This window comes from Pezoporus occidentalis, unplaced genomic scaffold (assembly GCF_034315485.1).
Source record: "Pezoporus occidentalis ecotype Australia unplaced genomic scaffold, CSIRO_AGI_Poc_V1 ctg170, whole genome shotgun sequence".
Taxonomy (NCBI): domain Eukaryota; kingdom Metazoa; phylum Chordata; class Aves; order Psittaciformes; family Psittacidae; genus Pezoporus; species Pezoporus occidentalis.
In genome coordinates, this window is record NW_026913532.1 from 1,172,344 (window position 1) to 1,189,540 (window position 17,197).

Below are 17,197 nucleotides of genomic sequence, written 5' to 3' on the forward strand. Positions count from 1 at the left end.
CTCAGCCACCCTGCTCATCTGAACTGGGGTTCAGGAAGCCAGTGTACCAACGGTCCAACTCCTAAGGCAGCACCAGTGGACTGAGACTTACCAACATGAAGTCAAAACCACTTATTTTGAACTTAAGCATAAAGATGGCACCTCCTGTGCACTGCAGATCTAATTCAGAGATTGTGTCCCAAGCAAAAAAAAAAGTGAATTTATGTTCAGCCACTCAAAAACCACGCTAAGATCTAAAACTGAACAGTGAAGATATTGATTTAGTCATATAGTCCAGTTTATTCCCAAAATCCACACATGGACGCACACTAATGAACTCTAATTAATTCCTGTATGTTTTCCCTGAAGGCATCAGTATTTTGAACACTTCCATAAGCTGCCCCCGATGGTGTGAGTTACAGTCTTCTCTCCAAAAGCCAGCCCATTATAAAATACAAACCTGACCTCAACAAACATTTTAAAAACACAGTAATGAGAACACCTTTTTAAAACACATTTTAATTCTGCTTAGACATATCCTCACTGAGACTTTTTGCATATGCAGTACTTTTTTTCCTGTTACAGCAATAAGAGGACTCAAAACTGGTTAATGAAAGCAGCAGCTATAATGACAGAAGGATCACTGAAAATTTCAAGGGAGCCAAGCCATAAGGATATAAAAACAAACATAAAACTGCCCCAAAAAATCAGATGTTCAAAATTCAGAAGATGATAGGGTATGATACTTTGAATTACACTGGAAGCACAATAAAAAATAATGCTGCTTTATTTGGGGTTTTAATGAGTACACTCTGCTGTGGCAGTCTGAGACACTACTCCCAGATGCTTATTGCACCCATTTGCCAGGGTTACTGCTCCTGAACACAGACCTCAACACCTCATCTGGAGTAACTGATGTGTGGAGTATTTCCTGAGGGTCACCATACAATAATTACAGTAATTTGCAGCAGACATGTCAGAAGTAATTGTAGCTAGAAAAAGGTACATGCTACTTCACTGCAAACACAGGAGTGAGAACATTAATAAATTGCAACAGCATTAAAAATGGAGTGTATCATGATGAGCTACAAAATAACCCCTTTGGGAACAGCATAGCTCTGTAATTAACACAGTCCTATTTCTTGCCCTCCCCCATAAAAAGCATAAACAGGCTTTAGTAAAGACTGAGGGTCACAAAGATTTTGGCTTACATGAAAGCAGTTAGCAGCAAATCACCTTGGTCCACAAGTACAAGCTGGGGCCATTCTCCCCTTTATATGCTTCTATGGAAGAAGTGCTAGAATATTCAGGTAACATGAGTAGCCTTTGCTACACGCCACTGGATAAATAAGAAGGGGCATGAAGACGATGAGTAAGGAACTATTAAGAAGGCACTAAATTTCTATTTGAGAAGCCTTTCAGTTGCATGTTATGCAAAAACTCCTCCAATGTCCACAACTGTGTTCTATACAGTTCTTCTAGTAAGGAAAATACATTTCTTTGACCAAGAAATCTTCATGTTTAAAGAGAATGTTGCCTGCTTCCCTATTTAGTATGCTACTATGGCTTTTCTGAATTCAGAATTTTGTGGCTCTAAAATGTCATAATAAACCCTACTTTTATCAAAGTTTTCTCGGATGTAAAGCAAATCTTCTACAGAGTACACATCTTCCTTTCCTGTCCAAATGGTGAGACTGTACCTATATTAAAAAAGAAAACAGCAAAGGGAAAAAAACAGAAAGAGAAAAAAGAATATATTATCTTCACATAAAAGCATGTTAAGTCAGAATCAGTGCACAAAACAATTTAAGAACTGAAAGAATTAAAGAACTGAAAGATAAACTAAACGAAAAGAAGTATTTTCAATGTAATTGGGTATGTATCACAGGATCACAGAGTGCTTTGGGTTGGAAGGGACCTTAAAGCTCATCCAGTTCCAACCCTCTTCCATGGGCAGGAATACCTTCCACCAGACCAGGTTGCTCTAAGCCCCATTCAGCCTGGCCCTGAACACTGCCAGGGACTGGGCAGCCACAGCTTCTCTCGGCAATGTATGTACACATAACTGAGCTGTATTTATATAAACAAGTCTATGCCTGTATAATAAAGACAACTGAAAACAAAGGCCCTCAAACTTACCTATCTGACTGCTGGATTAACCAGCGCAGCTCAGATACTGACTGTCGTACCAGCGCTGCTCTTACAGCGAAAGTTACAGGCTGGGGAAGCGTGTTGCATATCTGAGCCATTTCCTTCACCATCACCCAGTCATAGCCTGCAGTAAACACCCCCTCATTAAAAAGAATTCTTCACAAATACAGTCTGTATCAAAATAAGGACACAAAATGGTTTGGTTGGAAGACAAAATAAAAGCAAATAAGGGTTTTGTGAAAAATCACATAATTCTAAAATGAAATGGCTCAATGATTATGAGTAAGAACTGTCATTGTCTCAGTGAAGAACATCAGTACTGAAGTAGAAAACTAAACTTATTTTGAAAATCTTCATTTCCAGAATACAGAATGTATAGAATGTGGGATCTTTTATAAGATACAATCTTATCATCTTTTATGAGATGGCATATAGCTTATTTTGAATCAATTATGAAATTAATTTGGAGAAAACAGAATACGCAGTGTCAGAATTAAATTTTCTGTCTTTACCTTTATTGCACTTGTCAGGGTGCCAGCCAGTTGTCCACCCTAGTGATAAGGTCACATTTGGGAAAAATGAGGTGACAGTGCCAAGGAATCCTGTTGCATCCACTACAGAGCTACTGCCATTAGGTCCTGGTAGGATGTCTGCATTGATCCAAATGGGTCGCCTCAAGTGGTGCTTCGCATGTTCAAGAAGTTCCAAGGAAGGCCGTAGGGCATCTAGGCTGTACCAGTAATATATGGGTGAGGTGAGACACTTCACTTGGACTGAGGATGGGAAATGTACAGTGTATACACCAGATGGACATGTCAGTGAAGCTGTACCTGTCAGTCTGAGGACCCTTTTTACCATCAGGTGACTACCACTGCTGGTAAAAAGTACTGGAAGTTTCTCATTTCCCTGCCTCCAGGTGTGAACTTCCACCTCATGGCTCTTCTAACTTGTTAAGACTTGGATGATATTGAATGCTTGCAAAGGATTTAATCCACGGAGCCACTGGATTTGTTTAGATGAGACCACTGGACTGAAGATAGTATTCATAGTATTACATGAAAACTAATACTTGGTAGCTTTCTAATCTGGAAAATTAGAAATGAATGAATTTAAATATATGTATTCTATTTATTATATATGTATCAATGATGCTTATATGCTGTTCAAAGGGTAAACGTAATTGCTCCCAACCCTAACAGCACTTTAAGCGTTAAAGCTTTTATCACTATTTCAAATCCAGCCAACAGACTGAAAGTTACCTTCACATCTGCACAAGATAATGCACCTATACTAGGCGAAAAAAAGGTCAAAACCTCAACATTTTCTGATAATTTTAGCAGAGTGAAAGGGCACCCATCTGAACATTCTGTCCCTGGTGGGGCTTGTTCCCACAGCTCAAGAGCCTGGCATAATAGTTGCAGCATGAACAAGTCTGCCCATTAGCTGTTCTTCCTACAGGTAGTTACTAAGTATGAGATGTAATCACTTGAGCAACCAATGCAGTGCCACTTGTAAGCATTTAATAAGGTAACTTAAGTCACCTATTCTCACTTGTCTCTCAAATCAAAAGAAAAAGCATAACTACAGGGCAAACAATAACCTTTCTCTGTCTTACTAAAACTTTCAAAACCAGCAGTATAGGGGAAGGAAAGGAAAAGTGGGAAAATGGGGAAAGGGTATGAATGCAAATAAAATACGTATTTTTCTCTCACAGCAAATTAATTAATGCTCTATGTAACATTCAGGAATTTAAAATCATTATGGTCAGAGTTGTGATTTCCTTACTAACAGCAAGGACCTGCATTATCTCCCAAAATCTTGCAGACCTGACAGACAGCTGAGCCAACAGAAAGTTCTTCATGTTGCTCTGCAGAGTTAGTTAGTTCCACATCCTAAACTGGTCCCCCTGGGTGTCACAGGAGCACCAGGAAAAGGAAGGGGATGAGAAGGCACTGTGAAGAATGCCTGTTTGGACAACACAGATGATGTTTAACTGCTTCCCTATATTCCCAGTTTCAAAGAAATGCCATCCAAAAAGAACATCACTCATTTGGCTACAACAGCAGTGTGTACTTACATTTTTTATACGCTTTTATATAATAGACTTCTATAACGCAACAGGATTTTAAAAGCTCTTTTAAAATCACTGCACTTGGCTGGAAATCCTTGTGAAAAGAGGCAGATAATTTTAAAATCAATTTAAACAATAAGTAAAATGAAAAAAAAAACCAAAACAACAAAAACCCAACAAAAAACAACCAAGCCCAGCAAATACTCCCAAACAAATGCCTACTTCTCCTGTCCTTTCCCTTCTCTGCCCTGGGAGGTATCTACAGATCCTGTAACAATAAAAGGATTTAATCTGCCCACATCTTTTGGATTTTCATGAACTTTTACGTGAAAACTGTGACTACATTTCACAGAACAACGGGTAAAAATCACATTTTACAACTGTCTAGCATTTGGTTTGCATTTGTATAGCATACTTAGACTGATGAAGCTCTTTTTAATGTGGAGGTGGGTTCTCCATCTGCTGCAAAAATGTATGTTGTACATGCAAATTCAGACAAAGCTAAAGTCAGGGCTTTCAGGTGTCTGAAAATCTCAGCTCACTCTGAACCCCATTTCAGGCTCTTCAAGGAAGTATATGGGGTTTTCATGTGTATTTTCCATTACATGCAATGAAACAGCTAATGGTTATAATTTTTTAAATGAACCCCTGAAAATTTTAAGTCATAAGTTAGGCCAAAGAAACTGAATTTACTTCAATATACATGCACTCTACTACACAAAAAGCAAGAACAATTTTCTGTATTAGAAACCATGCCGAAGAAATCTAATACCATATTTTTATGTGTTACAAGAGCAGATACTAAAAGGAGCATACGTAATTCTGGAATTGAAATTATTAGTATTGGAGTTAATCAGAAAACAGAATTCCTCTCCTTTGGGGAGGGAAAAATAAACAGCTCTGGGAAAATACAGATATTCATACTAGTACGGGATGATGTTTCTAAATCATGATGAACTTGAGCACACCTGGAACAGATACGGCTTTTCAGCAAGCTTCTCAGAAGCTCCTTGAAAAACCTTGACACTTTCATTCCCCTTCCATGGCAGAGAATGACACCAAGAAAGCAGAAGAGACTTGTGTGCTGCCAAGCAGATATGCCATCTCAGCCCCATCTGCAGCCTGGGAGACACTGCTGGACTTCCCGGTCAGAAGGCTGTCTCTCCTAATTTCTTCCCACAAGCAGAAAACTTTCCACAAGCTTCCCAGATAGGTACCATGATGGTAAAACTCTGCTCATTAGCAACTAAGTAACTAATTCACCGAATATGAAATCATTGTTTATAGTTCAAAACACTTCTAAAGCTTTTATTTTTCTGATGCATTTAGTAATTCTAACTCTGTTTGATCATCTTCTGTTCAGGAAAAAAATGCATTACACTAAATTGCACCAAAGAAAAACTTTGGTCTAACACCACCAAAAAGACAGCTCTGCTTGTAAAATTTTTATTAGCAAGAACACAAACAATAAAAAAATCTTTTTCTCCTGAGATACCTCTTAAAATCCAGCTTGATGCCTTTATCCGTGTTGACAATCTCTTTCAGCCATTCCCTCAACGTGTTGTCACTGTCTGTTTCAGGTGGATGAGCCATGATAGGGTCTCCATTTCCTCCCTGGCCACCACGAAGAACAACATCTGCTTCTATCATGTGAACATCACCTGTTGATATAAAAAATGAATGATCTAACAGAAGCAGAAACAGTAATTCCAACTTCTGCTTCAGAGTAACAACTAATTACAGGGCAAGTCTTTCTGCACTGGGCTGTGTACCTAACTCCACAAAGGTCACCCAGTATAAGTTGCTGTTTGTGAAGCTACAAAAGCTAGGTACTTTAGGCTTCTCTAGGTGCTTTAGTCACTTAACTCTTTAGAAGTCTAGAATTACATGAAAAATTAGTTTTGTGGATATATTTGGCCAAGTAATCACTTCCACCCCACCCCCCCCCGAGGAACACCAAAATGAGTATCCAAGATGTGAATCCACTCTTGCTAAATTTCAAATCTTTTCCTCTTAAAACAGGGCTTCAGAGAAAAGGTGACCAGAAGTTTTTAACACTTTCCTCACTTCATTCTCAAAATTGATCATCTCAGCCAAAACGTCTTAAAAAAGGTCAGCCAGGAAACAGCACCTACCAGGAAAATGTAACTGAAACACAACTGAGTGGAAATCTTAGGAATGCTGCAAGTTCTGGAAAACAGCTTTATATAATAGTAAATTTCTGAGAGTCTGGGAAGTGCCACTGGCTTTGTAGAGAATTCAATATATGCAGTTACTTAGACTGAAATAATAAAAAAGATAATTAAGCAGTCAACAGAAAGCAAATGATGTATAAAATTACATAAATAACTTGTATATTTCCCCAATATTCAGAGAGAGTAAATTAAAATTCACTCAATTAAACTGCTTACATGAAACCTGGAATACATTATAATAATCTCAAACAAAAGGGGGGGGGGGGAGCAGTAATAAAAGTGTCCTGTTTGAACAACATTGTATTACAACATTACACAGTTTCAAACCATCCTAAAAAGCCCCAGAAGAAGATCTATCCCACAGAGTCAAAACTACCTGGGAATCACAGACTGGTTTGGAGCACTCAGCTCTGCACAGATGACTTAAACAGCATCCTGCTCCTTGTATGAGACTGGCTTGTTGGACACTGGGTGGACTAGCCCGCACCTAGAAGAGGACTTGCAATCTCCCCATCTTCTGTCTGTCAGAGCAGATCCACAGAGTGTCACTGTAATGGAGAGGGTGACCTACCATTTGAGATCAAACTGGAAAGAACAGGGACACCATGACCACTGCTGCCAGGGCTGCAGTGCTAAGGTGCTGTGATCTAACCTCAGTATTAGGAAAAACAGCCCCATCTGCAGAAGCAGATTTTGTATTCCTTTATGCAAAAATATACTCTGAACACCTGACAGATTGAAATGAGCTCTTAGGCAGAAGTTCTTCCCTGCAAGGGTGGTGAGGCCCTGGCACAGGTTGCCCAGAGAAGCTGTGGCTGCCCCATCGCTGGCAGTGCTCAAGCCCAGGTTGGACGGGGCTTGGAGCAACCTGGTCTAGTGGAAGGTGTCCCTGCCTGTGGCAAGGGGTTGGAACTGGATGAGCTTTAAGGTCCCTTCCAACCCAAACCAGTCTGGGATTCTATGGACACCGTGGGTAAGTTTAGTACAAGTGAATGACACCGGAAGTCTCTGCAGCCACGGCTCTGCTCTGCCGGCTTCGTTCAGCCGAACGTCTGACCCGAGAGAGGGGCTGCAAACCGCCAGCCTTTTCACAACTAACGGAGTCTGTCTGACGGAGGGAACACCTCCAACCCCTGTCCTGCAGCCCAAAGGGGCAGACAGCCACGCTGTGATGGGCCTCGCAGGGCACAGCAGGGCGGGGCGGGACAGGGCAGGAAAGCCCGTTGCACTTACTTCTCGCGGCCACCCTGGCTTGGGCCTTGCTGTTGGCGGCGTGGAACCAGCGGACGGCGGCAGCATCTCTGGCTTCGATGCGCTGCGACCTCAGAAAGTGATCCACCGCCTGCTCGCTCCAGGCACCTGCGGCACCGCCGAAGGCCGAAGAATTCCCTCAGCACCGCCGGCGGAGCGAGCGGTGCCCTTCAGCACCGCAAATCGGGCAGCCCGGCCCCAGCACCCGCCGCGGCACCCCCAGCAACGCAGCTCTTACCCTGCCCCTCGTCCGCCATGGCCCCGCAAGGCCCACTCTGGGCCGTGGGAGCGGGGCTGCCTCCGGATCGGGAGACCGCTTCCTCAGGAAACACGGGAACGGCGGAGCAGAGCGGGGCAGCGCCGTCTGGTGGAGAAAGGGGAAAGGAGGGACGTGGAGCTGTTGGAGGGAGTGCAGAGGAAGCCGCGGAGATGCAGCGAGGGCTGGAGCAGCTCTGCTCTGGAGGCAGGCTGAGAGAGCTGGGCTGGTTCAGCCTGGAGAACAGAAGGCTCCTTAAGGGGAGACCTTAGAGCAGCTGCCAGTGCCTGAGGGGGCTACAAGAAACCTGGAGAGGGGCTTTGGACAAGGGCCTGTAGGGACAGGACAAGGGGGAATGGCTTTAACCTGACAGATTGAGATGAGCTCTTAGGCAGAAGTTCTTCCCTGTGAGTGTGGTGAGGCCCTGGCACAGGTTGCCCAGAGAAGCTGTCGCTGCCCCATGCTTGGAAGGGACTTTAAAACTTTTCACACCCCGTGCCATGGGCATGGACAACTTAACTAGATCGGCCACAGCACTGCTGCCGTGCCTGTGCCTGTGCCAGGAGACCTGCCCTACTCCTGCTGCCTGGGGAATGCCCTTTTCCAGAGGGTATGAAGTGTTGAAGTAAAAAAATGCTTTTACTTCAGCCAGGGGATTGCTGGAGCCCTGCTACTGCTGTCGACAGCACGGCATCTTGCAGGGTGGGGGAGAGTCCGGTGGGCTGGAGGCCTTCATTTTTGGGGGTCACCAACCAGGATTTGAGAGGCAGTGGGTGCTGGCCTGCTGCCGCCAGCTGCGCCAGTTCCTCCTGCGTCTGCTCCTGCCTTTCAGGGACAGGGGTAAAGGAGTGGTGGCCAGGACCCCTGCGCAGGGCAGCCTCTGACGTGCAGAGTTCCTCCCCCTGGTCAGAGTCTGCAGGGCTGCTGGGGGAGGCTGGTTTGGGGTCAGGAGTCACCAGCCTGGAACTGGTGGAGCTCGAACTGTTGCCGGGGTCGCTGCTGGAGCCGGAGCTGTGTTACTGTGCTAGAGCACAGTAGCCTCCGGGCCTCCTCACTGCATTGGCATTCAATGATTCCGAGGACACCATTGACCAGCACTGCTGTGTGTTCCCCAAGGACAGGCTGCAGCATCTGCACTAGTCTCCCACTCTGGACCATAGACAGGGCGTGCAGGATGGTGCTCTCAGCAGTCTTTACTATCCACCACTGTGCCCCGTGTATTGCCTGGAGCTGCTGGCACAGCCAGGGCAGCACAGGATTGAGGAGGTGTTCCTCTCTTTGAAATAGTTCTGCCCACACTGCAGGCAGGAGGCCACCCACAGCCTGCTGCCTTGCAGCCTCCTGTTCAGCTGGGGACAGTGTCCCTTGAAGAAACAACAGCAGAGATGCCAGAGGCGAATGGGGGCTTTCTTCGGCCTGGTGTCGAGGTTCTCTTCTTTCCTGGCTGCTGGCATGTGGCAGCTCTCTGGCAGATACTGGCATAGAAACATAGAATAGTTAGGGTTGGAAAGATCATTTAGTTCCAAACCCCCTGCCATGGGCAGGGACACCTCACACTAAACCATGTCACCCAAGGCTCTGTCCAGCCTGGCCTTGAACACCGCCAGGGACGGAGCATTCACAACTTCCTTGGGCAAACCATTCCAGATCCTCACCACCCTTACAGTAAAGAACTTCCTCCTTATATCCAAACGTCCCCTGTTTAAGTTTTAACCCATTACCCCTTTTCCTATCCCCAGAGTCCCTAATCAAGAGTCCATCCCCAGCATCCTTATAGGCCCTCTTCAGATACTGGAAGGCTGCTATGAGGTCTCCATGCAGCCTTCTCTTCTCCAGGCTGAACAGACCCAACATTTTCAGCCTATCTTCATACAGGAGATGCTCCAGTCCCCTGATCATCCTCGTGGCCCTCCCCTGAACTTGTTCCAGCAGTTCCATGTCCTTTTTATGTTAAGGACATCAGAACTGTACACAATACTCCAGGTGAGGTCTCACAAGAGCAGAGTGGAGGGGCAGGATCCCCTCCTTTGACCTGCTGACTGGACAGAGCCTTGGGTGACATGGTTTAGTGTGAGGTGTCCTTCCCCATGGCAGAGAGGTTGGAACTAGGTGATCTTAGGGTCCTTTCCAACCCTAACTGTTCTATGATTCTATGACCAACACCCCTGAGCTGTAGTGATAAATTCACATTTTCTGTGACTGGAGAAGGCACTCCCTGACGTACATGCCAGTATCCACCAAAGAGCCGCCCTCTACAGGGTCCTGCTGACCCCAGAGAGAAGGCCCCAGCCCCCAGGACTCTCCCAGCCCTGCAAGAGGCTGCACGCCAGCAGCAACAGCAGTGCTCCATCGACTCTGGAGTGAAGGAGATCAACAAATGCCTCTTCCACTTAGAGTCTCCAGCTGCTGCTGGGGTAGAATCAGAGAAAAACAACAGCCTGAAGATCAGTTAAGAGTTTGTTTCATCAGGGTCAGGGGACAAAAAGACCTACGCTTTAATGTAAAATTGAGTGTTCCTGTGAGGGGCAGGTGGAAAGGGAAAGGTTCAGCATATCAGGGGTAGGAAGAGGAGGTAATAGCAGTGGAACTGATGGTATGAACACTAATAGTGGATCTTTCAGGGACGTTTAAAATGAAGGAAGAAACAACAAACCAAATCAAAAGCAACCACTCAGACACCACTTGCCCCCAAATTCCAGAAAAAAGCAGGTATGTGGTGTTCTTTTGGAAAGTGTTTTCAGACACATCCAGTCTGTTTTGGGGATGATCCTTTTGTTGAGGAGCAGGAAGCAATTACTAAAGTCAGTCCAATAAGGAAGGAAAAAGTAGAACCTTTTAGACATCATGTTTTTGTTTCTGATCATTCTCTGAAGTCCCTGACACAGGATATTCGGAACATGGAGAAGGCTAGGACATGCATGCACTGGCAAAGTTGTAGTTTTGTGAGCTGTTTGTAACAGGCAGTAAGCACAGGAACTGAACAGGCTGGCACTGTCCAGAATGTGCTCCTGACACCTGGTGCTGTGTTGGCTGGTGTTGCTCACCAGGGAGCTGATGCTTCCACATGGCCTTTCATACGCCCTGTATGTTCACGTGACATTAAGAACAGAGGTACTCCCCCCGGCACATAATAAAAGGAGGAAAAGTTAATTGCCAGGGAGGATGCCTCCACAAGGACACCCTCCATGAGGACACCTATTTTCGATGACTACTACAGAATCTTGGGGACACTCTGCTCTGGTACCAACTACAGACTCTGGAGGACTCCCACCACCAAGGACGATAACTACAGACCTCCAGGACACTGCTGGATCCACAGTGGTGACTATCACTCTGCATTTTGAGTTCTTGCTTCCTTTTTTTTTTTTAAATCTGTCCTATTGCTGTCTGTTTTTTTTAATAATTTCCTTTTTTATAATAATTGTCTTTTGTAATAAACCAACTGGTCAATTACGGTACTTGACCTCCACTTGATTCTGAATTTCACTCTTGGGATCATGAACAAAACAGGTCCAACACTGGGGTTTTCTCCAGTCGGATCCTGACAAGGCTTTACACCAGTCCGGACAGATGACATCCATAGTCCTTCCTTCGTCCACTGGTGTAGTAACTCCATCATAGAAGGCCACTAGGTTAGTCAGACATGACTTGCCTTAATGGAGCCGTGCTGGCTGTCTTGAGCCACCTCCCTGCCCTCCATGTGCCTCAGCATGGCTCCTAGAAGGATCTGTTCCATGATTTTCCCAGTTACAGAGGTGAGCTGACAGGTTGATAGTTCCCAGTCCTCCTTTCTACAGGTTTTAAAAATGGGTGTGCTATTGGCCTTTTTTTTCAGCCACCAGGGACCTCACTTGACCACTGTGACTTCTCAAATACCATGGAGAGTTGTTTGGCAGCTGCATCAGCCAATTCCCTCAAGATCTCAGCAGGTCACATAGATCTGTGTACGTTCAGCTTCCTCAAATAGTCACAAACCTGATCTTCACTTACAGTGGGTGGAACTTTGCTTCCATAGTTTCTGCCTTGCAGTTCACATACTCAAGAGGTGTGGGGAGAGAGCCTGCCAGTGAAGATTGAGGCAAAAAGTTGTTGAATACCTCAACCTTCTTCTTGTCCTTTGTTACCAGTTTACCAGTCTTACTCATCATGAGGGAGGGAGTTAGTAACACAGGTTGACTCAGCACAGTCAGTAACCCATCTTGTATTGTGGCACAGGACACTCAGGCAGCAGGAGGACAGATTCTTTCAAAAGCACATTCTTGAATTTTCCATTAAGGATAAAAAGAGATACAGAAAAAGGGAGTTTAGGTTTCTTCCATAACTATTGAAGAAGAAGAGTACTTGCATGATTTGTTTGAAACATTTGTAAATGAAAGCACAGCCCCTGTACTGAGTAAAAGATCTACAGTTAAATCACTTTTATTTTACTTCTTATAATTGACTTGTGGATTATGTTCATTTTTATTGCATTTACAGGCTGGAATAGATGGTGAAGGCTCTGTGGCAGGGAATGTGTCTATGACTGTAGCATTCATTGGGCCAGGATAGCTCCCTTGGAAGTAGATTCACTGTCTGAACTGTGCTGCAGAGTCTGGAGCACTGCAGGTTGTGCTTGGAGCAAGAGCACAGAGGGACACTTGAGGATGATCCCAGAGAGGGTGGCTTGGTTTACTTTTTATCTGCCAACTTTAAAGGAAGCAGTATAGTCTGGTTAATAAGGCTGTGGGCTTTGTACTCAGGAGGCCTGGCCTGCAGCTGGATCAAACTGTCCCTATTTGCATTCCCATCTTAAAAATGTGTAAAGCTCTTTCAGTCATTTGGGTGAGTAGAATTAATTCTTCCATACTCTGAAGGACTGACAAAAAAATCAGGTGAAGTCCCTGCACTGGGTTTCCTCTTCCTGAATGGGCAACAGGTTACTCTGAGCAGCGAGAAGGTCTATATCTGCATGGGATTTAATGTGGCTTTCTGCAGTCAGCTTGAATGTTTCCCTGTAATAAAAAATAATAATTAAAAAAAAATCTCATTGCAATGGAAAAATGATCCCATGGTGATTGTCCATACTGTCCTGAAGCCAGGAACAGGTAAAATTCCCACACAGGCTGTCAAGAAAGCAGAAAGATGGGTTGGCATCAAATTAATGTGCATCTGCATTTCCTTGGAAAAGTCTTGGACCGACACTTTTTCTGAAGAATTGGATACAAGTCGGCTTGGTTATGAAACTCCTCAGCATTTGTTAGTGATCAGCTTCGTGGTCTCTTGCGCAAGGCAAGAAGCCTTCAAGTAAGTTTTGGAGGTTGCAGATGAACAGATGGAAGAAAACGGAGAAAAGAAAAAGGAAACCAGAGCAACATTTCTTTGTGAATCCATGTGCATAGTTCTTAATTTGTTTTCTTTGGTAATTCCTGTCCATTTGAGTAGCGCATGTCTAATTTGAGTCAGAAGGAATAAAAAGGTGAAACTTAGAGGTATCTTTGCAAGGTGCTTTAATAGGTAGGAAACATGGACCTTCTATAACATCACAGTATTGTCTGCAAAGATATTTCCTACCTGCTACAACTGTAACCTGGAACTCCCTCTGCTCAATGAAAAAAAGGAAAAAGAGAGAGATCTTGTGAATGCCTCAGCTGTTTTCTGCTTTGGAGAATTTGTTCATACTGTAAGTGTCTGATCCATTTTCACCACCACAGAAGGTATTCAGTACTTCAGCCTTTTTCATGTCCTGTGTAACCAGGTCCCTGCCCTGCTCAGCAATGGGCCCCATTTTCCCATCTTCCTTTTGTCACCCATGTACTACAGAGGCCCTTCTTCTAGTCTTCGATATCCATGGGCAGATTCGTCTTCTTCCGCTCCTGCCCAGCCCTGCCCTGATGAGCAATGGTAACTAACCCAGAACACCTGAAGACAACAGACTGTAATTGCTCCTGAATTTTCATTTGCAAGCCCCAGAGGCAGCTGGCACAGCCCCTGGAGTGTTTTCGCTGGATCCTCAGTGCCAGTGCCTTTAAAGACATAGTCTATGTGAAACTCTGGGCAGGCTGTCCACCTGTAAATAAGTCACTCCTTTGATAACTGGGTGATGCTGGCTCAGTGAGGCCACTGCAGGTCTTTCCTAGAAACTGGAATGCCTAGAAATGCCCAGAAATAGAATGGTGGTGGTGAGGCCTTCACACAGGTTGCCCAGAGCCGTTGCTGCCCACCCCTGGCAGTGTCAAGGCCAGGTTGGACAGGGCTTGGAGCAACCTTGTCTAGTGGAAGATGTCCCAGCCTGTGGCAGGGAATTGGAAATGAATGAGCTTTAATATCCCTTCCAACCCAAACCAGTCTATGACTCTATGTAGCCTTCTGGGGAAAAAAGCTTTCAAAGACAGGATACTGCCCCCAGAAAGTGGTCGTTATTATTTTAAAAAACCCACAACAAAACTAACATGACAGGTATCAAGCATTTTAGCGAACTTTATTGATCACTGCTTGAAAGAAGTTAGTACAGAGCGAGCAGCAGGAGGCAGCTGCCTTATGTATCCCCTCAGGATGGACACAGTCCCCCTGGCCTGACCGCCCCGGCCTCTCCTCAACTGCCTGGATGCTGCTTCTTTTCATGCTGGGACAGGTTTTGTTCCTTGTGTGGTCTTCAGCTCTTCCCCAGAACTGCAGTTTCTCTGCAGAGGCTGCGTTAATCAGCTTGACTGCAGCCTCAGCTTCCTCTAGGGTAAAATCGTAAGCCTGAACCTTTCTAAAACCAGTATTTTAAAGCACAGGTAACAGCAGAGCAGATCAGGTTAAGTTATAAATAGTTTTTGATACAAAAACATAAAATATCCCCTTATAAGCATCAAGAAAGCATCAAAGTTTCAATACTCTCCTTAGAAAACTGTACCAGAATTTTTACTGAAAACAATACAAATCTTGTTTATATTTAATTTTGGTTCTGTTCTTAATGAACAGTTGTGTGACAGTTACCAAACCCCATTACAGTTCTCTGAACCTCAGTACAAGTCACATATGTATTACAACTACATAAATAAATCTTAATGACCCAGTATAAAAAATACATCCTATGCAAGAACCTCAGGTATACTAAAAATCAATCTGTTAATGAAAAATCCACACTTAATAAATCTATTCTCCCTGAAAGTAAAGGTGGCTACTAAGAACTGGCAACGCAGTAGATCCAGCAGAAAACACATTGCAGAATTCTTGTCTGATTTATTGCTACATATAGATTACTCAAGGGTAATCTGTTTTTTTTTTAGTAATCCTTGAAAGGTCAAATTGCATCAGGAGTTCTGAACCCAGAGTAAAGAAAAAAATAGTATTTATAAAACCAGCATCCATTCAAGTTAGGCAAATCCTTATAACTGCAAGAAAGAAATCAGCTGATCTAAAAAAAAAAAAAAAAAATAATTCAGCGTGTATGTTCCTGAAGCACCAGCATAACATCCTGATGTGAAGGACTTCAACTACGAAGTCTTCAAAAAATACCTGTGAAATTCCTCCTCATGCAGGCCACAAACCTCTGTCAGAAGGCGCCCACATATGACATCTGGAGTCAGCTGCAGAGCATCTCACATTTAAATCTCAAATGGCAAGAAAAGAGTTTTGTGCCAGCTTTTACTTTAGTGTTTTAGCTCACTTGCACATGGAAAAGCAGATGCTGCAGAGATAAGGTGTAGCCACAGCAATTTTCTGTAATGCATTTATCGAGCTTAAGGGGCAAGACTATGGCTTAAAGTTGCACTACACAAAGTAAATGCTACAGCTGTGTAGAGGTAATAATACATGTGCAAAAGAGGGCAGGTTTTAAGTGTAAACTTTCAGAACTTCAGGAAACATTACAAACAAGTTGTCTTTTGTGGTAAATTAACCAGAGAGGATTTGAGGGTTTAAAAAACAATTTGAAAATCTATTAAGACATAACAGGTTTAGAACTTTAACATTTTCTGTGTTTGTAGCATTGTAACTTTGGTGTTCAGATCTAGCAAATCAGAGTATTGCTTGTAATCAACCTAACCAAACCAGATGCTCTATAATGAAAAATATTAACTCCATTTTCAGTGGTAGACTTGTAGGATCTGACATTCCACCATGAATCACAGGGATCAGAGCACTGTCCAATTCATTCAAATACTTCTGTGGAAGAAGGTGACCTCCGGATCCAGCTAAGTAGTCAACCTATAAGGAAAACATATTAATGTTGATATTAACACTTTCTGTATTAATAAGACAACACAAAAAGTGCAGTTTCTTGGTAAAGAGTATTTTGGCTAGCATGAAGTGACAAAATAACATTCGAAGACTGGCAGGTGAATGGGTTTTGAGGTCAGTCACAACCAGTAAGTCTTGAAGAGAAAGACGAGCGAAATCTCCACAGGGTCTACAGGGTCATACGTGTTGTGTGTCTCATGCTGCTTCATTCTGATGTCCAAAAGCAATCTGATTATATCATAGTATCACAGTTACCAGTAGATTAATTTCAACATATACCACCGAAACTGCATTTTCAGGGCTGTATTTCCAGCCTCTCTTAAAAAAGATAAGGTATGACAGAGAAGGATCTGAACTACTTCTGAGCGGCATCCCACACTGTGTAGCCTTGCCTGCTCTCTCCACTACCTTCAGCCAGGCAAACCCATCCTTTTCTGCAGTATAGATCTTGAACTATTTTAGGCAGCAAAATCAGCAAAATGCTACATACTTCAAGAAAAGCATCAGAAAATTAGCTGTGATTCCCTAAACTCACCTTGGAGGCAGGTTAAGTGCCAGAGAGAGTTAGAACTAGGAAAGGACTAACAGCTTACTGCAAGCAGCCATTAGGGGATTTCAGCAGAATGAGGAAACAGGATTATTCCTTTCAAAAAAACCTAATCATTAAGACAGCTTCTGCACAAAATTTCATCATCAAATTTCATCCTCAGTCTGGTTCTGGGGAAGGGCAAAATAAAAGCATTCAGACAGAGACCCAATATCTTTACAAGAATGATATGTAATTTGAAATGGAGTGTCTGCAATAGAAATTGGAAGATTACCATATCCAAGTCAACAGAAACTCTTAGGCCTATTTTACTAATCCCGTTGTTTTTTAAAGTTTTAAGGTGTGGGCAAAGAGCAGTACTGCAGGCAGTAGCAATCTCCTTAGTAAACTGGTGAGGAATAGGACTGGAGATATTATTGGTTTTTAGAAAATAGTGTACCTGAAATTACAGAAAGGAAAAGAACAGTCAGCAGACTAGTTATATTACAAAGTAATATAAACAGATACATAAAAATATGTAAATTTATAAATATAAAAGAATA

The 17,197-nt window shown here is 43.5% G+C and overlaps 2 protein-coding genes across 2 annotated transcripts in view; both read right to left on the bottom strand.

The window, feature by feature from the left end:
* Positions 1–1,518: 1,518 nt before the first annotated feature.
* FAM151B (family with sequence similarity 151 member B) lies at positions 1,519–7,975 on the bottom strand. Its single transcript, XM_062613867.1, has 6 exons — positions 7,886–7,975; positions 7,630–7,755; positions 5,697–5,862; positions 2,643–2,860; positions 2,119–2,254; positions 1,519–1,679 (listed from the first exon to the last, which is right to left on the bottom strand). Exons 1-6 carry the CDS (start codon positions 7,902–7,904, stop codon positions 1,529–1,531), a joined length of 816 nt encoding a protein of 271 aa, XP_062469851.1. The 5' UTR covers positions 7,905–7,975; the 3' UTR covers positions 1,519–1,528.
* A 6,361-nt stretch (positions 7,976–14,336) lies between these two features.
* The window catches only part of ZFYVE16 (zinc finger FYVE-type containing 16), a 29,122-nt gene continuing 26,261 nt past the window's right edge, over positions 14,337–17,197 (bottom strand). The window contains 2 exon segments of the mRNA XM_062613898.1: positions 14,337–16,075; positions 16,930–17,094. Coding sequence (XP_062469882.1) covers positions 15,905–16,075; positions 16,930–17,094 — 336 coding nt within the window. The 3' untranslated portion in view covers positions 14,337–15,904.

What these genes read in the sequence shown, in the direction of transcription:
- FAM151B (XM_062613867.1), bottom strand. An exon ending in AGCCAGGGTGGCCGCGAGAA is followed by an intron (nt 5,863 to 7,629) that starts GTAAGTGCAACG and finishes TTATATCAACAG; the next exon opens with GTGATGTTCACATGATAGAA. An exon ending in CCCTGACAAGTGCAATAAAG is followed by an intron (nt 2,255 to 2,642) that starts GTAAAGACAGAA and finishes TGTTTACTGCAG; the next exon opens with GCTATGACTGGGTGATGGTG.